The following is a 22071-nucleotide window of genomic DNA, read 5'->3' on the forward strand; positions in this document are numbered from 1 at the left end:
GAAACAGAATAGTCGGGTAGCGGGGGCACACGCCTTTAATCCCAGCACTCAGGAGGCAGAGACAGGGGGATATCTATGAGTTCAAGGCCAGCCTGGTCTACAGAGCCAGTTCCAAGACAGCCTCCAGAGCTACAGAGAAACCCTGTCCAAAAACCAAAATAAAAAAGAAAGGAAGGAAGAAAGAAAGAAAGAAAGAAAGAAAGAAAGAAAGAAAGAAAGAATAAAGACAGATGGAAAGCAAAAGCTGCCGCGTGTGGGCGTTCACCATACCCAGAAGCTTCTCTCCCAGCATGCTCAGCTGGTCGGCGTTGAGACCTCTCTTGGTGACGGATGAAAATTGCCAGCTCAGCACCTCGGAGAGCTGGGACCAGCGCGCGCACGGTGGGTTCAGGAAGAAGGAGAGGTTCTAGAAAGAAACACCCAGAAGCTGGGGGTCACAGGGGAGTCACTGGCCACCAGCACAGGCCCCAGAGCTCAGTGCTTATGTGTCACACGGGCTTCTAGCTGGGGATGGGAAGTCTCAGGGTTAGCACAGTTAGAATCTATTTCCTCACTAACATTTACTTTTAACTACAAAACTGGTACTTGAGGCAACGTGGTGGCCACACATTGATGTTTCCAAGTGAGATGGAACAGAATGACATCCTGGCTTGTTATTGCCGCTCGCAGCTGTTTGGACCTCTCCGGGTTTTGAACTTTTGTGGTTTTTGTAGGTGGCTTCATTGTTCAAATGGTACCAAGCATTGCGCTTATGTAGGAGGATGTGCCTAAGCACAAGAAAGCCAGGGGTCCGTTACGGAGAGGATATGTGTGTTAGAAAAGCGCCACACAGGCATGGCTTCAGTGGCACTGGGCTACATAGGCTTGGAAAGAAGTCGTCAAGTCTATTACATAAGGTGCCTTTCCAAAGACGGGCATTTCAGCTCTGTGTCGGTGGGCTGACGGAAATGCTGGGTCTAGAGGCTGATGAAGCTGACCTCTGTAAATCCCCAGGAAGCAATGACTCCGTATTTAACAAGAGCTCCAGGCTACTTTAGAGAGCATGAGTATTTCTCCTACCGAGAATCAACAACCAATCGGCAGTCCCTTCGCCCTCTAAGAACAAATGCGGACATTTTACAACAAACGACACCAAGAGACTCACGCGACGACCAGAGAAATCAGCTCACCGGCTGCCTGCGTTCATGCGCACGGGAGGGAAATCACCGGCCAGCATGTGTTGCCTGCCTGAGTACTTTCTCAGTCCCTCGGGGCCTTAGTAATGCCATGGGGGGTCACAGGGAGCAGCCGGCAGGCAGCTCAGTTTTGGGTGACTGAACGAAAGCAAGTATGTTTTCCGTACCCTGGGTTCCGTCACCAGCATGTTGTACCACAGTATGGAAGCCCAGCCGCTGGGGAGCTGGCTGACGTTGGAGATCACCACGACAGGCAGAGAGGTGGTCTGGAAGGGAACAGAGACCTTGAGAGCATTTGACTCACAGGCAAACACTCAACAGCACCCATCTCAATCAGAACATCTCTTTTACGAAACTTGAAGGTTCATTCAAGCCTCCAGCTTCCCGAATCACGAATGTCAACCTAGTATTAGCTGGAAGAGATCACCCTGGAGACAAGAGAGCTGTCTCGGCAGTTAAGGGCACTGGTCGCTCTTCCAGAGGACCGAGGTTTGATTCCCACCCCCACATGGTCGCTCACAAATGTCTATAACTTGGGTCCCCGGGGATCTGATGCCCTCTTCTGGCCTCTGCAGGCACCAGACATACATGGGGTATATAGACATACATGCAGATAAAACATCCATACACATAAATTTTTAAAAACAATAACTCTTTAAAGGGATCACCCATGTTTTAGCAGTTAGGTAAGTTAATTGTGAAATAAAAAGCTTGTGGAAGTAAAAATCAAACGTGTTCTCCCTTGGGAAACCTTAACTCTTACCTCAAGGTCAATCACCAAGCCTGGCTGGCACAGCTGGGTCTCAAAGCTAAGGGAGTGGAGTTCTTCCGTGACAATGAGAGGCCCCTAGGAAGAAGCAAAGAAGACAGCTTGATCACTGACCCTGCCACCCTCAGACCCCAGACAGGTCGCAGAGATCCTAAACTCAACCGTGGTCCAGAAGACTTCAGAATGCAACAATCTACCCCAGAGTTTAAAGTTCCGAGCTCCTAGGTGTTCCCTCAAAGGTGTTTGTAATGACGGCAAATCTATTTAGAGAGAGGAACATCAGTGGGAAGGCACTACAAATGGGTTTAGCCTCTTGACCTCCAACCATCTGCCTGCCCGTGTGTACTGCACAGCTCACGCGGTGGTGGAGGCGAAGGCAGAGAGCACATGTCTCTCAAAGTGAGAGCCTCTACAGAAAGGACTAACTTGGCGGTCATAAACGCACTGGGTGGGTAGAGAGGGATAGCTTCCAAAGTGCCTTGGAATCACAGAGGGAGCTGCGAGACCTAGGAGGTGACAGAGACAGCTAAGGAAGCTGACCAGAAGGTGTCTGTGCGGCACAAACCAACATTTGCTTCATTGCTTCAGTGACCTCTACTGGTCGTGATGTGGAATGACAGCATATGGTGTGTGCACCAAGGGCAAGTCCAAACCCAACCAGACACAGGCATTGCGTCTATCCATCCCTCATTTCTCCTTTCTTTTCCTTTTCTTTTCTTTCCTTTGCTTTTTTTTTTTTTTGGAGACAGAGTTTCTTTCTGTGTAGCCACGGCTGTCCTGGATCTCCCTTCATAGACCAGGCTGGCCTCCAACTCACAGAGATCCATTTGTCTCTGCCTCCTGAACGCTGGGATTAAAGGCGCGCGTCTCTATGTCCAACCATCTCTCAGTTTGCAATCGCCACAAGCATAACTCCTAAGGCTCAGGCTATAGAAGGATCTCTGAGAAGGCGATGGTTCCGTGTAGGAGACACGGTGGCAGGGAACCCTCGCAACACCGGGTCTTCGGTATCAGCCACTGTGCTGGACGGTTTCATGTCAACCCGGCACAAGTGACAGACACTGAGGGGGGGGGGGGCCCTCACTTGAGAAAATTCCTCCATAAGATCTGGTTGTAGAGCATTTTCCTGATTAATGATTGGGCAGGGGGAAGCCCATGGCACGTGCCATCCCTGGGCTGGTGGTCCTGGGTGCTGTAAGAAAGCAAACTGAGCAAGCCATGAGGAGCAGGCCAGTAAGCATGGCCTCTACATCAGCGCCTGCCTCCAGGTTCCTGCTCTGTTTGAGTTCCTGTCCTAGCTTCCTCCAGTGATGGACTGCAGCGTGGATGGGTAAGCCAAATAAACCCTTTCCTCCCCAACCTGCTTTTTGTCCCTGGTGTTTCATCATGTATGAAACATGTCTCATCATAGTAACCATGACTAAGATAGTCACTTTCTGTCTCTTGCGGCCGCTTTTCCGTGTATTCTTAGCTAGATCACGCTACCTTCTGGGTCTCCGTTCCTTCACCCAGATAAGAACAATACAAAAGCCCACCATGCCCCATCCGGTTAGCTGTCTCTGTGGGTCCGATGAGACTGTGGGTTACGCTGCCTTCTACCCAAAAAAACGTACAAAGGCAGGAGGGCATTTTCACGGACACCCCAGTGCTCTTCCCGGTCAGGTCTAAGGACCTCTGTGATGTGTCCTCTCCAAACACATCAGTCTGGTTAGGAACCCCTCACAGTCCAGAGATGCTCACCTCGTTAGTTCTGTTGCCAGCATTTTTCTGTTCTTTCAGTTGCTATAAAAGAAGAGACCAAATGGTTAACTTACACGAACGGCTAACCAAAACAGTCAATATCTTCATTCACAAATCAGGCCCGTCAGGACCAGGATGACATGTGACCCTATCGGCTGAACAGGAAGGAAAGTGACTTCCCCAGCAGCCTACTGGGCTGTGGGCACACTGATGGGGATGAAGCCCCTGAACTATGGCGCGTCCGTGTGCAATGGTACCTCAGCGCCGTCAGCAGCTCTTTCATGGTCCCAGACTCACAAAGCAGCTTCATGGCTGTCTCAACAGTCTCCCAGGCGAGGCTCGGCACCCCAGGTCTCCCAGACTGGGCTCGGCACCCCAGGTCTCCCAGGCTAGGCTCGGCGCCCCAGGTCTCCCAGGCTAGGCTCGGCGCCCCAGGCCAACATAGTCTCCCAGATCACACTTCAGTCTCTGAAGTCGAAAGGGCTGTTCTGGATACTCTCGGATGTCCAAGCTGGGCAGAGGCTCTTGCCTCACATGTAACTCCCTAGCCAAGAGGTCTGTGGCTCACAAGCTGGGACCCAGTGAAAAGGCGCCACACCAGTGGACAGGGGTCCTCCTCTTGCTACCGTGGTAATCAAGCTGCTACACACTTGGAAGGTGGGAGCGGTGAGGATGGATCGTGGGAATGGCTTTCTTGAGAGCACTGTGGGAGCCATAGCGACTGCTCACATGCGGAGAGAGCAAGTGCTTACATAATTAATGCGCATGACAGTTGATGACATACTTTACTGAGATCAGTACAGCCCCAAGAGTGTTTGTGGAGAAAGCATGTCAAAACAAACAAACCAACAAACAAACAAACAGCGAGGAGACAGGGACATGAAGAAGAGACCAGGATGCTGTGGTAGGGTGAGTCTAGGGGCCACTACACTATGATAGTTCCAAAGGACCAGCGGCAGCTTTCTGCCAGCAAACTGCTCTGCCTACCAGGTGCCGGAACTCCGCAGCCAGACTTCCGTTGGTGGACTCTTCCATGTTCATCACTTTCGTGTGCGTGCCCAGGATGTTGAACTTCCGAAATCTGTACAGCGCAAGACACAGAGCCTTAAAATGCTTCGAACCCGTAGACAGACAAGAGAGCAAAGTACAAGGAAGGCCGTCTCACCTACCCTTTGACTGTGTTCTTCTCGTTCACGTCTCTGCAAAAAAAAAAAAAAAAAACAAACACACATACAGTTGAAATGCGTTTTAATAGATGCGGACGGCTACACAGATGTATAAATGAAAGATAAAAGCTGGCTGCACAGGCTGCAGGGGCTGTGGTTACTTCCTAGCCCGCTGCCCTCCTGCAGTTCACTCAGTAAATATGTCTTCTTCTGGTGTGGGAGGTCCTTCTCTCTATGTGTTGCTTTTATTGGCTAATGAATAAAGAAACTGCCTTGGCCTGATAGGGTAGAACTTGGGTAGGCAGGGAAGACTAAACTGAATGCTGGGAGAAAGAAGGGCGGAGTCAAGGAGAAGCCATGGAGCCGCTGGAGATGGACTCTGGGAACTTTAGCTGGTAAGCCACAGCCACGTGGCGATACACAGATTGATAGAAATGGGTTAAATTAAGATGTAAGAGCTAGGCAATAAGAGGTTAGAGCTAATGGGCCAAGCAGTGATTTAATTAATACAGTTTCTGTGTGGTTATTTCAGGTCTAAGCTAGCTGGGCAGCAGGGAACCAACAAGCTCCGCCCACCAGCATTCTTCCTCTAAACCAGGTAAGAAGAGGGAAGGAGGATAAGAGAAGATGATGGGAAGACTAGGGAACCAAAGCTATGGGCAGGGGTGGTGGCAGGCAGCCCACGCTGGAGAGCGCAACTGACCTCAAAAGAATACCAAATACATAGAAAGCAACAAAATAATAAATATTCTGTGCTGGCAGGCCGCCTGTCCTTCTGGTTGCTCATTCCCTTCCCACTCCTGTCAGCGAGGCCAAGGGACACCGAATGGCTGTAGTCTGTTGCCAGTCCTAAACCACCGCACCGAAACAGGTGTGTGTCAGTAAACCACTGTGCACCGTGCACCCTGTGTGTCAGTAAACCACTGTGCACCATGCACCCTGTGTGTCAGTAAACCACTGTGCACTGTGCACCCCTGTGTGTCAGTAAACCACTGTGCATAGAGAGCCACCTGCCACTGCTCCCGAGTGCTGGGATTAAAGGCGTGTGCCACCACTGCCCAGCTATAAAATTCATTTCTTTATAAAGTACTCGGTTCAAGTATTTTGTTATAGCAACACAAAATGGACTAAGATAGTCATGTTCTCACCAAACAGTCTAGATCAGTAATATGTGTATGTGCAGCTCACTCACGAAGGTTCACCACTCTGTCTCAACCAGAGGTAGAAAGGATTGTTAGGACTAAAATGTCCACAAAAGGAACCTATTCCCGCCTCTGTGGAGAAGATTCTTTGTCACACAGAGCTGCCATGTGAGGTTTCAGAAGAAAAAAGCAGAGCTGGAATAAACAGAAAAGACAAGGGACACACGAGGAAGAGAATTGAGCTCCAGCGGAGTGTGCGACGGGCTTCAGGAAGTAGCCCAGCACCTCAGGGTGCTTGGACCCCTGGACCAACTTCTAGCAATACCACGGAAGGCTGTGGTACAGTGCGCATCCCACGAGAACCTCTGCAGGTCTGGATGCTTGCAGCCATGTAGAAAAGTCAGATCGATGAAGATGAACCCAGTAATTCCAGCTGAGACCCAGACAGCAGGGAGGCCATGCCAGAAATGTGAGCAATAGAATGCTTGGAGGTTTCAAGTCAACAAATTTTGGGGATGTTTTGCTACCAAAGACAATGACAGGGAAGGCACAGACACAGAGCCATGAAGAATACTCGTAACAGGGTGGGGAGAGACAGAAAGCCAGAGGAGGCTGCTCTGAATCATGACAAATCCTTCTGAGATGAGCTGAGTCAGCACATGACACAGTCTGACAAGAAGAGTAGGTGTCTGGGGTGGAGAGAGTGTTTCTCCAGTGTAAGTGATGTGGCTAGGTCAGTGCTAAACGAGATGCAGGGCCCGAGGGGACACAGGACGGGGCTCCTTCATTTGGACTGCCACCGCAAGAGATCCTGCCCACGGCTGGGTCCCCAGCACGGCCTAGAAACACTAATAAGTACAGCAGGCTCCACAGTACCACCTCGCCCAGCCCAGTCTCTCACGTCACCCAGAAACCACCGCCCAGCTGGCTGCAGACCACAGCCTGGACCTCGGGTGTGTGCTGGACTAAGGGCCTCCTCTCCAGGGCTGAGATGTGCAAAGTCCACCAGCTATAGACCTGCCGGTGGCAATCTCCTCTCCACTGTTCTTTTGTTTACTCTAGGCTAGGAAGCACCTGCTCCAGGCACCGCTCTGAGCCCTCAGGAAAGCAGCCAGCTAGGATGCCCTGATGGGCCTGCGGCAGCTCAGCAGCCATCTTTCCCCTCCAGCCAGGCTCAGGACCTGTAGTCCAGCCCTAGGTCCCGGGAAGAGTTTCCAATTGGCTTACTGGATGGAGAGGTTAATAAAACCAACATTTTAAAGTGTATCTTAGATGAGATTAAAGAAATCTTACTTATCAAATGAGACTTTCACTTTCAAGTTGTAATTCAGCTCTTGCAATTTCACCAACAATCTGGAAAGAAAAACAACAGTCATTACCTTAAAAAAAAAAACAAAACCTGTTGACTAAAATTTATTTCTTATGTAAATTCCCCAACTATAAACATTTGTACAGACTGCTCTCTTCACTTTTAGGTTAGGGTCATTACAATGAACTGGGACAAAATTCTAACGCTAATGGAACACAGCGCTGACTTTACATTCTAACCAAAGTTACTGAAAGCAACGCTTTTGTACAGAACCCCGCCAACACAGTCTAACCAAAAGTCCTGCTCTTGACCAATTACTATATGGGCAAAAAAGTGAATACAACTCTTTACAAAACTTGTATTTAATTTCCTGTGCTAGCGAGAGAAAATATAAAGCACCGCCAAGAAATAAAATTGCAACTACTACCTAGTCAGAAAAAAAAGAAGCATGGCACCCATCACTGGCCGTGTAGAAAGAGAGAGTGGACTAAGACCCTGTGAGCCTCTGCTCTGATAGCTAGACAGCACGCCAGCAGGGGAGTAGGGGGATGAGATGAACTTGCAGCCTCTAATCAGGAGCAGGTGACAGGGGTTTCTTCTTTCCTATCGGTTGTGAGTTCTAGGTTTCTCCGGCGCTTAACTGTGCTGCTGCAACACTGCCTGCCGGAGAAACAGCGCCCGTGCAGCCACAGGTGCCCCTGGAGGAGACGAGCCCCGTGCTGCAGGGCCCAGCTGCTCAACCCCAGGGCAACACTTGCTGAATGCAGCCCACTCCCCAGAATACGCCAAAGCATACACAGAACATCTCTCCGACTCCAGCATGGAGAGAATCAGGCTACATACAAATATAACCCTGGTTTTAGCCATTGAAATTGTTAAAACTTACGTACATGGGTCTACACGTGAAACATGCACGCACGCCGTTTTATATTTATGGCAAGATTATGGGAGGATAGACACAGGGTGTTCATTGCAGCTGTGCACGGATATTTAGATCACAGGCCGCCGGTCCAGCCTGGTGAAAGCATTCACTCACAGGACAACTTAAATGCTATAGATCCCACCCCCACGCACTGTTGTGGTGTCTATGTGGGATTCACACAGCTCCATCATGAGCCTCTGCTCATCACGGGGAAGGCTGCTGGGAACTGTGTCTGTTATATACATTTCTGAAACTCTAAGTCCTCTTACCATGAAAATGTGAATTAGCAAAAAAAAAAAAAACAAAAAAAAGCAGGCATGTGTGCATATATGGAACTATCCCTTCTTACCTCAACTTCACAGTGAACTGCACCCCGGTCTTCAATACCAGGGGCCTCTGGGGATGAGTCGGCATACATGGCTGTCGCTCCACCACGAAGGAGCTGTCAATGTCCAGGGAAGCAGATAAGTCAGAACTGCCATCAAACTTAACACAGTAAAAAATAAACAGATGAATGATTTTTTTTCCCCAAAGAGGAAATAGATTTGTATTTAATTTCCTATGCTAGCAAGAGAAAATATAAAGCACCGCCAAGAAATGAAATTGCAACTACCACCCTAGTCAGAAAAAAGCAGGCTGGCACCCGATCACTGGCCATGTTGAAAGAGAGAGTGGAAAAATGGAAGGACTGGAAACATTGGAGCACTCGAAAATATTTTGAGAGTCTGACAAACTGGATAAAAAAAACCGAATGTCTGTTCTAAGTGTGGCGCAGCCTCCAGGTCACTGGGGATGGGGAAAGAGTGCCATGGAGGTGTAGCCTGAGGGACCCATGTGGCTAACAGGGAATGAAGGACCAAGGCAACAGCCTGGGTGAGTCTCAGAGCCTGGGTAGAAAGGCTGTGAAGGGCCCTGGGAGATGAGAAGACCGGATATGAAAGCCAGGCATAGGGGAGGCCACAGCACAGGGGAAAGGGACGGACATTCTGAGGTCAGACTTGTTGAGCCAGACAGACTGGCTGAGGGACAGAAGGATCAGGAGTAAAACTTACTACCCTTTCCCTAGGAAGCCAAAAGAAGGAAGAGGCCTCGGCAGAAGCCAGGAACCTTGTGCAGCCCATCAAACCCTTCCCAACCGATGGGCCTTCTGGAGGCAGCCCGTCCTCCGGCTTACCTCTGAATGAGCTGTTGGAAGAGGACAAAGGTGCGGTCTGACAGGACCTGCTTGTTTTTGGTGATGGGGTCCAGTTCATAGTTGAACTTCTGTTCCAGTTCCTCCAGCTTTTTTAGCTGCTGGCGAACCTGCTGCAGACTCTCGGCGACGATGGTGAACCTGGGGGAGGTGCGAGACGCGAGTCTCAGTTGTAGGGAGCTGCAGTCCCAGAGCAAGCAGCCTGGCCTGAAGAGACTCACAGAATCCATACTCAGGGAGAGATGGGGAGGTGGGGGCCTGCGGGAACCTTCAGCTCAGTTACTCGTAGAGTAAAAATTAGCATGCACTGAAGAACTGCAACATGGTTCTGAGAGCCAAAGGCCTGGAAGTTTTTGTCAACTTGACAGACTATCGCTTTTTCTTCTCCCCAGGAACCTCAATTAAAAAAGAGCCTCCATCAGACTGCCCTAGGCAAGCCTGCAGGCATTTTCTCAATTAGTGTCTAATGTGAGAGGACCCAGCCCACTGTGGGTGGTGCCAACCCTGGGCAGGTTACCCCGGGGTGAATAAGAAGCAGTCTGAGCAAGCCAAAGGGAGCAATCCAGTAAGCAGCACCCCTCTTTGGCTTCCGCTTCAGTTCCTGCTTTGAGTTCCTGCCCTGACTTCCCTTAGCTATGGAGCATGATCTGAGGGTGGTAAGCTGAAATAACCCTTTCCTTTCTAAGTTGCTTTAGTCATGGCTTTTTCCTCACAGCAATAGAAACCCTGACGAAGACAGCTATACATAGCAAGTCTACCGGGCAGAGCAGGGGCTCCAGGTAATCTCTGATGTCAGGGTAGCTAGGATTTCAGAATGGCCAAGCGTGGAGGACAGACAGCAGACCGGTTGAGCAGATGCCTCAGGGAACATTGCTTTAAGGATAGGCTGACGCTGCAAGGCCTCCTAGAGACACTATGAGGGGCTGGGCTTGGGGCAGCCTAGAAGAGGAGGAGGAAGAAAGAAGTGGCCCTGGTCACATCCGCTAACCTGACCAAGGAGGACACCAGTGGCTGCCCTGGGCACAGGTCACATCTGCTAACCTGACCAAGGAGGACACTAGTGGCTGCCCTGGGCCCTGGTCACATCCGCTAACCTGACCAAGGAGGACACTAGTGGCTGCCCTGGGCCCTGGTCACATCCGCTAACCTGACCAAGGAGGACACCAGTGGCTGCCCTGGGCCCTGGTCACATCTGCTAACCTGACCAAGGAGGACACTAGTGGCTGCCCTGGGCCCTGGTCACATCCTCTAACCTGACCAAGGAGGACACCAGTGGCTGCCCTGGGCCCTGGTCACATCCTCTAACCTGACCAAGGAGGATGCTAGTGACTGCTCTGGGTGTTTTCCTTCCTGACAGTCAACTGCTAATGGCATTCCACTTCTGAGGTAGGCACACAGAGTTCCACACTACTCAGAGAACCAGAGTAGAAAATCTTTGAGAAAACACCTGCCCCTCATGGAAAATACCGACTTCTCCTGGGGGGCTTTCCAACTCGAACCCACATCACCAGGGGGGCTCCTCATCGTGACGTGGGAAAGTGAGGGAGTGGCTGAGTGCTTTGCTATGGAGAATCTGCCAGGGTCTCCCAGAAGATCCCTTCCAATGGTGACGCACAGAGAAGATGGCAATCTACATACTGAGAGTCAGTGCCACGGAAAGAGGTTTTGTGAGCTATGGCAACCACCATGATCTCCAGATAGCCCAGGGCTGACCAGCTGAGGGTCTAGGAAAACAGCATCCTCAAGGTACAAGGGTCAAACAGGGTTGGGAAACTCTCCTCTACCCATGAGCAACTTAGGATATATATGGACAATGTACAGGATGAAGATAAATGGATGTATTTTAATTTTAACTTAAAAATACAGTTCAATTTCAGGGCTGGAGAGATGGCTCAGAAGCAAAGAGCCCTGACTGCTCTTTTCAGAGGACCTGAGTTCAATTCCCAGCAACCACATGGCAGCTCACAACCATCTGTAGTAAGATCTGGTGCCCTCTTCTGGCCTGTAGGCATACATGCCAGCAGCAATACAATGTATGCACAATAAATATATTAAAAAAAATACTTCAATCTCAATAACCCCACTAGCCCTCTGCCTTGGGGTGCCTGGTGACATCTTAGACCACCATCCCTTCGCTTCCATTCCAAGGTTCCTCTGCTCCATCCTCAGCAGTTCTCAGCGGCCCTTCCCTGGACCACGGCAACAGGCTAGCAGTGAACTGGCCAATGGGTTCTGCTTCTATTCTGCCCTCCAGCCTGCTGCCAGGGTGATCTTTCTAAACAAAGACGCAGAGAGAATGCGGACCCTGTGGGAGAGAAAAGCCTGCTTTGCTTTCAAGGGCCAGCATAGTAAGACCGGTTCAAGAAAGGGGCTGAGACCATTCTTCCGCGGTCAGTAGTAGCACCTGCTCCCCTGCCCGTGTCCCCTCTCCAGCCATCCAGCAGGTCATTTGCATACACACACTCCTGTGCCCCATCATGTGACTCTCTTTTTTTAATATTTATTTATTTATTATGCATACAATATTCTGTCTGTGTGTATGCCTGCAGGCCAGAAGAGTAAACCAGACCTCATTACGGATGGTTGTGAGCCACCATGTGGTTGCTGGGAATTGAACTCAGGACCTTTGGAAGAGCAGGCAATGCTCTTAACCTCTGAGCCATCTCTCCGGCCCCTCATGTGACTCTCTTGCTGGAAGGAATTCCTCCTCCTTTCCCCAATGTACCCTCCACTCTCGGCCAGTGCAAAACTCTGGATTGGAAAGCCCCAAACATCAATCTTCTTTGGGTGTCCCAGTCCCAGAATAGCGTTTCCCATCCAGCCACCATTTCACGGGTTATTTAGTGGATGCATGACTGAATGGTTGACCCATAAGAAACTATTATTTCATTTAGGCCTGGAAAATCCCTGAAGATATTCTGCTTTTAATAAGTAGCAGGCCTCCAGTTGGTAAATGGAGCAGGTAACGACTACGTCATTTGGCTCATGGTACAGCCAAGCAGATGTGGCTGAACATGGGGCCAGAGCTTTCCCCAAACGTTCCGGGGGAGGAAGCTGAACCACGCCCCAGTCTCCAGTGCAGTGTTGATGGGGTCCGTTCAGCTACGGGTCTAAAGGCGCTCTTCCCTAGTGTCTGGGGTCTGTCCAGCGGCTGCAACCCTGCAGCAAAGGCAAAGCTTACCAGCTCTGCAGCTGATCGAGGCAAGCATTGGGCGGTCCCCCGATACAGGCGCTCTGCTGTCTGCGTTTCCACTCCACCAGCTCATCGTTGATCAGGACGTTCTGCGTGAGCTCAATGGCATTCAGCAGCTCTCGAATTTTGTGAATTATCTCCTAAAGGAAAAGGAAGCCCCAAGGGGGGATGAATTCACCGGTAACTACTGAACTTAAGAAGATTTCTTTTTTGTTTGTTTTGGACAGTGAAAGATTGTGGGTCGTTCTGCAGGCTGGCGGGGGGGGGGGGGTGACTGCTGACAGACGGTAACGGAACTACTTGCACTGGGCCGGGAATGGAACTCGGGTCCTTGGGCAGAGCGGTTGGGCGCTCTACTTCCTGAGCCGTCTCTCCAGCTGGAAGATTTTTTTTTTTTTAAAGCAAAGCAAGTCTCTCTTCATTCTCATCTGGAGCTCTCCCAGTGAAGTGGTTTATGGGTCTACTTTCTCCAGGCCAGTGGGCTGGCTCAGCAGGCCAAGCCCAAGCTTGGTTCCCGGGGCTCACACAGTGGGAGGAGGGGAGGGGCTCCTGTAAGTGATCTCCATCCACCCCCCAAACAAAGATGCAATTAAAGAATGAACTTTTGTCCCCCATTTAAACCAGAAGCAGCCGCTACCTTTCTCTTATTGTCCAGCATTAGGAACATCTTGTGAAGTAGCAGCTGTTCTTGCTTCTGATCATTCTTGGCCACGCCGTTGGCTTCACTTTCTGTCAAAGAAGGACGAGGAGGTAGGCATACATGTGCAAAAGATCAATCCAACCAAAGGAAGAGACACACGAGTTTATGTAAAATACGATAAAAAACGCGAAGTCTGACTCTAGTTTGAGGTTAATTGATAATTTGACAGAATCTAGAATCACCTGGGGGATAGGCTCCCAGCATGCCTGCGCCGGGGACAGATGCATGTGTTGGGGACAGGCTCCCGGCATGCCTGCAAGGGATTACAGTGACTGAAAACCCTACCCGGGCAGTGGGCAGGACTAGTCTCTGGGCAGGGACCCTGGACTATACAACAGGAAGAGGGGACCTAAGTGCAGCATCATTCTCTCTCTCTGCTTCCAGCTTGTAGATGTGACGTGACAGCCGCTTCAAGCTGACGGGCCACCCCACTGTAATGAGCTGCATCGTAAGCTGAGAGCTAAAAGGAAACCCTTCTCCCTTAAGCTGCTTTCGCTGGAGTATTTTCTCACAGCCGTGGGGAAAGATACCCAAACGGTATTTACTGAAAAAAAAAATGAGAAAAACGTCTCCGAAGTATATAAAGAGCTAGGTGCATCCTGCTTAAACTGAGTACCAGTTCTTGGCAACCCACGTGGACTGGAAAATTATAAATTCCCATGAAAAACTGGAAATCTACTACTTAAGTCATGGTCCAAGTTTTAGTGCAAAACTTTACCTAAGTGTACACAAAGCACGTCCGTGGCCTTCAAAAGTAGACGAACAAGAAAGCAGCAGCTGTGTCCCTTTGCTCCGCATCTTCCCCCCTCCCCCCGCACTGATAATCTATCCCTACCGATCAGAGGATTACCAGGGCGCCGTGCTCTGCAGCCTGACTTTTTGGGGTCATTTTAGTTTCTGTTACCATTTTAAAAGGCAACACTAAAACAGGTGACATTGCTATCACACGTGAGCAGCGTTGCGGAGTTAGGACACAGAAACGCCATTTGGGTACCATTCTACCTTTGCCAACAAAGACGGCGTTCACCTCCCTTAAAACGTCTGACCAAGGCTGGGGACAATTTTGATTGTCACGACTGGGTAGTACTATGAGCATCTGGTGAAGGAACCACAGACGCTGCTAAACACGACACAAGGCACGAGACCGTGCTGCAAAGAAAAATATCTGGCCCTTCGGCAGAACTGGGCACTTATGACACACTGGCCTGGGCCATCAAGGAGCCCAAGGAAGACAACCAATCAGAAAACATCTGGAAGCGTTCACTACTGTAGACAGAGAAAAAAATACAGAAAACATCTGGAAGTGTTCACTACTGTAGACAGGGGAAAATACAGAACACATCTGGCAAATGTTCACTACTGTAGACAGGGGAAAATACAGAACACATCTGGCAAATGTTCACTACTGTACACAGGGAAAATATAGCCAGTGAACGCTGTTTTAATTCTTACCTCTGTTCTGTGAGGTTTTGCACTTAAAGTCATATTCATCCTGTAAATCTTCTAGGGTCTTGATTTCATGCTCTATGCACTGCAAATAAGGATATGAATAGGTTTTCTAACACTCTAAAAGGTGAGTCGGCCTTGTAGAGATCTAATCTTTTACACAAAATATTTCGATAATAAGAATGTAACGCTTCAGAGGGCGGAACAAGCCTGAGGCTTCCTCATGCTGAAGAACAAGTAAGGAGAGCTGAGCCCTGGTACACCCCTTACTGATAGAGCCATCAGATGAGAAAAGAAACAACCAGGAGGGTGGTTTTAGCACGGGACTTGCTGTCTGGAATGACATATTCTGAAATGCTGGAAAGTTTATCAGTACACATTATAACATGGACTCCTGTCTTCTGGTACAATGACTGTACATATTATAACTCAGCATCCTGTCCCCTCTGGTACACTGTCTGTACATATTATAACATACATCCTGTCCCCTCTGGTACACTGTCTGTACATATTATAACATACATCCTGTCCCCTCTGGTACACTGTCTGTACATATTATAACATAGCATCCTGTCCTCTCTGGTACACTGTCTGTACATATTATAACATAGCATCCTGTCCATTCTGGTACACTGTACATATTATAACACACATCCTGTCCCCTCTGGTACACTGTCTGTACATATTATAACATACATCCTGTCCCTTCTGGTACACTGACTGTACATATTATAACATACATCCTGTCCCTTCTGGTACACTGTCTGTACATATTATAACATACATCCTGTCCCCTCTGGTACACTGTCTGTACATATTATAACATAGCATCCTGTCTCCTCTGGTACACTGTCTGTACATATTATAACATAGCATCCTGTCCTCTCTGGTACACTGTCTGTACATATTATAACATACATCCTGTCCCCTCTGGTACACTGTCTGTACATATTATAACATACATCCTGTCCCCTCTGGTACACTGTCTGTACATATTATATATAACATAGCATCCTGTCCCCTCTGGTACACTGCCTGTACATATTATAACATACATCCTGTCCCCTCTGGTACACTGTCTGTACATATTATAACATACATCCTGTCCCCTCTGGTACACTGTCTGTACATATTATAACATAGCATCCTGTCCCCTCTGGTACACTGTCTGTACATATTATAACATACATCCTGTCCCTTCTGGTACACTGTCTGTACATATTATAACACACATCCTGTCCTCTCTGGTACACTGTCTGTACATATTATATCTCAGCATCCTGTCCCTTCTGGTACACTGTCTGTACATATTATAACATACATCCTGTCCTCTCTGGTACACTGTCTGTACATATTATAACATAGCATCCTGTACCCTCTGATACACTGTCTGTACATATTATAACATACATCCTGTCCCCTCTGGTACACTGTCTGTACATATTATAACATAGCATCCTGTCCCTTCTGGTACACTGTCTGTACATATTATAACATACATCCTGTCCCTTCTGGTACACTGACTGTACATATTGTAACATACATCCTGTCCTCACTGGTACACTGATTGTATATATTATAACACAACATCTGTCCCCTGTGTGACTGTGGATGTCCTGGTGTGACTATTGTGAGCAGGTGTGTCTGTGTGACTGGGGCAGTCCTGGTGTGGTTAACACGGTCCTCTTACTCTCACACAGCTCAGCTGAACAAACTGCATGTTCATCCTACAAATGAGCCTCGTTTTTCTGAGATCTGGTCACGTGTCTACATATGCTTTCTCCGGATTTCCCCGACTATTCCCACGTTAAGGCCATGTACTCTCTACCTTAGTGGGGCAGTTCCCTAACAGACGGAAGAATAAAGCCATGGCAAGAATCTGGGGTTCAGAAGGGTGCTCCTGTTACCCAGACCTCCAGCACTACTGAACCTCTCAGCTAGGGGGCCTTTCCTATGTCGTCTGGAGAGGGGCGGACAGGAGGACTCTCAGCCGTTTGTTTCCTGTTTTGGGGTTTTATCTTAAGGGTGCCTCTCATTCTAATCAAGTGTACGGAGATGTATTTGAGTGAAATAGGTTTTGTTCCTCTTCCGAGCCCTACAGTAAACCTGCTCTAGAAGACACATCACAGGGAGCTCCGTGTAACTCCGGGGACACCCCGTGAGAAATATGGCTACAAAGGGCGGGTAAGTGCAGCATCCAGCTCGCTGGACAACGAGGGCAAAGTCAACCTTGACCGCATGAGCCCCAGGAAGAGAAAGAAGCTCAGAGTTCAGAAGCCAAAGCAGAGGCCATAGGATATGGAGCTGACCAGTTTGCCTACTTCTGTTTAGAACTTTAGAATGATTTTTTTTTTCTTTTCGACTTAGATTAGGTATTATATCAGGCCCACACCTGGAGAAATTGACACGTTGTCCCCTTGGAAGCTGTGGAAGCAGGCATGTGCTCACTCAGTACTCACCATGACTTGGTCCTTCACGTTTCTGACCTTGCTGTCCAGTTCCTTCTGTTTGTCCAGCATCACAGTGTTCTGAATGCTCCCCTCCTGGGCCTTGAATGGGAAACGCGCTGTTAATAGTCATTCCTTTCTCTGATACACTTACTCGCTTGCCTACACTCCAAAGCCAGCTCCGTACCTTGTGGCCTGCCTGCCTCTAAGACTTACTACCGATTCCCCATATAGGAATCCAAAACAAAACGAAACAAAACGCCCTCATTTCTCAAGGCCCTGGAAAAGGCTGGCAAACTACTATAAAAGCTAAAGAAGGGTAGGCATATTTGTGCCAAGGGTTTGTATAAGTTTCCGTTAACTTATATTTGTGTAATTTAATGGCGCGTGCAAGCATTTATAGTCTCCTAGAAAAATATGTGTAATGCAATTTTTTTTCCCAAAAATTCTATTGAGAAACAATGGGGTGGGGGTGAGGTAGGCCCAGGAGATGGCTGAGTGAGTGAAGCCCTTGCCATGAATGCAGAGGGTCTGAGTTCAAATACCCAGCACGTGTAAAACCCAGGCACATCATCGTATTCCTGCAACCCCAGGGCAGAGACAGGTAGGTCCTTAGAAGTCAAGGCCAGCCAGCCGAGGAGAGCTCCAGGCTTGTTAGAGAACCTGTCTGAAAAATTACGGTGGAGAATGACAGAGACAACAGGAGACTTCTCACGTCTCCTCCTCGGGCCTCGGTGTGCTCACGCATAGGTGAGTGCACACACAGGCACACGTACACAGAAGAAAACTAACAGGGGACACCACTTTCTGGGGCAACTCAGAATTTCGTATGTTTGGCTGGTTTAGCCTGTTGGAGCCGCACACACACATAAGGATGTTCCATCCGCAGCCCGCGGATCCCACTGTCCCCAAGCTGCATTATTTTCATGCACACACTGGGCTGGTTCTCCAGCTTGTTCATGCTGAATGATGACAAGAAAATGGTGACACCAGCTGTGGGGGGAGGGGTGGCAAGGACATGTCGGACTAGAGGGTGTCTGCTGTGCCTCTCGCTCTCCCCAAGCCGCACCCCACCCGACCCCACAACTGAGACTTTCCTTCACATCCAAAGGGGCCTTGGCAAAGGGTGCAACCCTCGAGGGTCATCGGGGCGGTTCAAAATGAACCTCTCCCCCAAATCATATGTATTTTTAACCAGCCGTTCAAAAGCGGGCAAGCCTTCAAGTCCCTATGAGGTAGCCAGAGGGCGGGACTGGTATGGCAGAACGGAGATTGCCCCTGCTGCCTGCAATGCCCGCACTAGGCTCGAGGCCAAACGTGAAGGGTGGCAAACCAGCGTGCAAAGGTGGACAGTCTGTCCTTCTGTCAAGCTGGTGTATTTGACACACAAGGAGAGCCACCACATGCTGCCACTAACATGGAAATCCCATGTAAAGAAAAACTCCCTCTGTAGGCTTCTCACACACACACGCCAGCTGGGAGCCAAGGCGGACGGATTTCACTGTAATTCTGATATACATTAATTAGGACAGGTACCAAATGAGTCATGCAGCTTCAGGTTAGGACAAACAATATTACATGCGGAGCACGTCAAAGCATCTTTGCCATCATAGACAAACAGTATCTAAACGCCCAAGGGAAGAACGGTCACGAAAGCAGGGGAAAGGCCTTCGCCAGCATTGATGTTTGCCCCCTTTCCAATATAGCAGAGTTCACTTCGTTATCTACTGACGAAATGCACAAAGCACAGATTTTACTGTGCCCTCTGCATGCTCCTCCCAGGGTTGGGATGGTTCGGCCAGAGCTCGCACGACATTGGCTTCACAGCCACCTGCCTACCTTGTCCTCAAGTCCCACGACACTTCTCAAGCAAGGAATGAAAAATGCCACCGCGACAGTGAAAACCTCACTGAACCCAGGTGCTGGGCAGGCCTACTAGCGAAACCATGACCCCAAAGCCAGTAATACTACAACTCTGATTCATCCACTGTTTGACGTCTGGACATTCAGCGAGCGTCTTCACCTCGTTCAAAGTGAAGCTTTTGTTTTCCCACTGATTTTTTCTCTTACCCTCCCAAACCGGCCATGTCCTGCAAATGTCCTGGTGCTGCCTGGCTCTGACTCTGACTTCTCCCTCAGCAGGGAGCATTCTCTGAGAGACTCAAGCCACAGCTGCAGAATGGTTCTTCACCATCCCCTATGCAGCCTGAACTGTGTGTGGGGCTTTTCCTGTCTCCACGAACTCTGAGTACACCTGCCACGGCCACCCCGACCACAACCCGATGACTCTGCCTGCCTCCATTCCCGACCTGCCCTCTTCACACACAGGCCCCGCCCAGCCGTGTCATCAGCAGTGTGGCATCTCCACCTCTACCCACAAGCACCTTGCTTACGTGCCCATGCTCTCGCTAGGAGTCAACTCCACGAGACAAGGGCGCTTCTTAAAGCGCCGTTCTAGAAAATTCCTGGATCTGACCGTCTCTGCTTCCCGGAGTTATAAAGTCAGAGGTGTACTTATCAGTGACTTAAGAGAGGCCCTGGCAATATCTGCAAAATACACAAAGAATTTCCATTCTAACCGTTAGTACCGCTTAGAATAAAGTACCTGATTAAATCTCTGGGCATTTTCCAAAATCTTTCTCTCTTCCTTCAGGCAGTTATAAATGATCATGGACATCTGTACGGGATCTTCCTGGAAGTTATCCTAGACGTTGGTGATAAGGATAAATAAAAATAAGTTTCAGAATAACCGCAGGTGGGAACGGAATGAAATATGAGGATCACAGGGATTCTGGCAACCGTGAAAGGTTTCCAAACGTGCAGACTACAAGTACATTAAAAATCTGATAGATACGGACTCTGAAGTGGGATTCTGGCATTGCTTCCGTGTGGCACCGGTCTGCTACACGATGCCTTGCTTCTGAGCACACAGGCACGGGTGCTGTGCACAGCATCCGCACTTGTGAGCACACAGGCATGGGTGATGTGCACAGCATCCGCACTTCTGAGCACACAGGCATGGGTGATGTGCACAGCATCCGCACTTCTGAGCACACAGGCACGGGTGCTGTGCACAGCATCCGCACTTCTGAGCACACAGGCACGGGTGCTGTGCACAGCATCCGCACTTCTGAGCACACAGGCACGGGTGCTGTGCACAGCATCCGCACTTCTGAGCACACAGGCACGGGTGCTGTGCACAGCATCCGCACTTCTGAGCACACAGGCACGGGTGCTGTGCACAGCATCCGCACTTCTGAGCACACAAGTATGGGTGATGTGCACAGCATCCGCACTTCTGAGCACACAGGCATGGGTGCTGTGCACAGCATCCGCCTCCACACAGCACAACGCCAGGGTCCGAAATAGCCTGATGCAGACAACTGCATGGGATGGACAGTAGGGCTGGAGTCTACAAACAAAGTCTCTGCTCTTTGGGGCACACAAGGGCTTCACTTATGGAAAACAGAGCCTTTGATATTTTCCTACTGTCTTCCAAACCTGAATAAAATGAATAGGTCTTTGAATTTTCTCATATTAGACAGTCTTCATTAGTGTGTAGGTAAACTGGATTCCATCTTTAATAAATAATGGAATTACAAGGATGTCAAAGAATCGTTGTAATGCCTGAGCATTACAACTTTTTATATACTGATACGCATGAAGTTGTGGGAATATTTCTTAGGTAAAAAGTGGTCATGAGTAGACCACTTTTTATTTATTATCAATAAATGCCTGAGCAGTATAACTATTTTATATACTGATACGCATGAAGTTGTGGAAAATTTCTCGGGTAAAAAGTGGTCATGAGCAGAAAGTCTGTAAAATCTTGGTTTAATATATGTCTTTCTATTCCTTAAGAAGCTTATCACATGCCTACTAAATCTGACTTAAGGGATTTTTTTTTTGCTGTTGTTATTTTGTTTTGTTTTTTGTTTGTTTTTGGTTTTTCAAGACAGGGTTTCTCTGTGGCTTTGGAGCCTGTCCTGGAACTAGCTCTTGTAGATCAGGCTGGCCTCGAACTCACAGAGATCTGCTTGTCTTTGCCTCCCGAGTGCTGGGATTAAAGGCATGTGCCACCACCACCACCTGGCACTTTTTGGTTTTTTTTGAGACAGGGTCTTTATGTAGTCATAACTGTCCTGGAACTCAGAGATCTGCCTGCCTCTGCCTCCTTAAATGCTGGGATTAAAGGTATGTGCCACCGTTGGTCACCATGCCTAGTAACATATTTTTATAAAAGCAAAAATACTCCTTTTATAAATTAGGACAAAGATTACTTTATCTTACCAAATTTGAGCAATTTGATTTAAAAAGAAAATATTTTCCTATGTGGATCCTGAGGGTTTGAGGCAGTACTGAGTGTAAAATTCAGAGCTTCAGGCAGGCTAAGCAGGCACTCTGACCTCTTCCTAAATGATCTAGTATCCATCGCCTGTAATCCTGAAGCCAACTGTCTTCTGTTAGAATATGGAGATAATGCAAACGACGTAGAAACTATTCATGATAGTCTTCAACTAACTCCTCAACGCAGCAACGGAAGCAAACTGTACTGTAACTAGAATAAAAATATTCATCTCAATTGTTCTGTTTCCACTGCCCAAGCTACTTTGCAAGGTCCTGGCAACCGTGTTCTTAGGACAAGTTCACCACCACACAGCCTGAATAAGAGCATCATTTTCTCAACTTAATATGATTTCCCATCTGACCGATATCAACTCGCAGACACCTTCAGAGAGAAAACAGAACAGAAGGCTTCCAGCTACCTAGGGTGAAGTGTTTGGTTGTGTCCCATGAAGCCTTTCGTTTCCGTGACAACAAGAAAGTGCTACGCTACAGAATAAGCGTGGCGGCCAGGCTAAGGGCACGC

The 22071-nt window shown here is 48.8% G+C and overlaps 1 protein-coding gene across 3 annotated transcripts in view; it reads right to left on the reverse strand.

The window, feature by feature from the left end:
- The window catches only part of Stat1 (signal transducer and activator of transcription 1), a 38982-nt gene that overhangs the window by 11736 nt on the left and 5175 nt on the right, over positions 1-22071 (reverse strand). For all 3 annotated transcript variants that reach the window (XM_085684107.2, XM_085684108.2, XM_085684109.2), the window contains exons 5-18: positions 19807-19905; positions 17214-17303; positions 14761-14839; positions 13246-13337; positions 12597-12748; positions 9398-9556; positions 8573-8665; positions 7286-7345; positions 4854-4883; positions 4672-4765; positions 3685-3726; positions 1939-2022; positions 1343-1441; positions 271-406 (exon numbers count right to left, since the gene is read on the reverse strand). In XM_085684107.2, the coding sequence (XP_085540233.1) occupies positions 271-406; positions 1343-1441; positions 1939-2022; positions 3685-3726; positions 4672-4765; positions 4854-4883; positions 7286-7345; positions 8573-8665; positions 9398-9556; positions 12597-12748; positions 13246-13337; positions 14761-14839; positions 17214-17303; positions 19807-19905 (1309 nt within the window). The remainder of the gene's footprint in view (positions 1-270; positions 407-1342; positions 1442-1938; positions 2023-3684; positions 3727-4671; positions 4766-4853; positions 4884-7285; positions 7346-8572; positions 8666-9397; positions 9557-12596; positions 12749-13245; positions 13338-14760; positions 14840-17213; positions 17304-19806; positions 19906-22071) is intronic.

This window comes from Myodes glareolus, chromosome 27, assembly GCF_982192425.1.
Source record: "Myodes glareolus chromosome 27, mMyoGla1.1, whole genome shotgun sequence".
Taxonomy (NCBI): Eukaryota; Metazoa; Chordata; class Mammalia; order Rodentia; family Cricetidae; genus Myodes; species Myodes glareolus.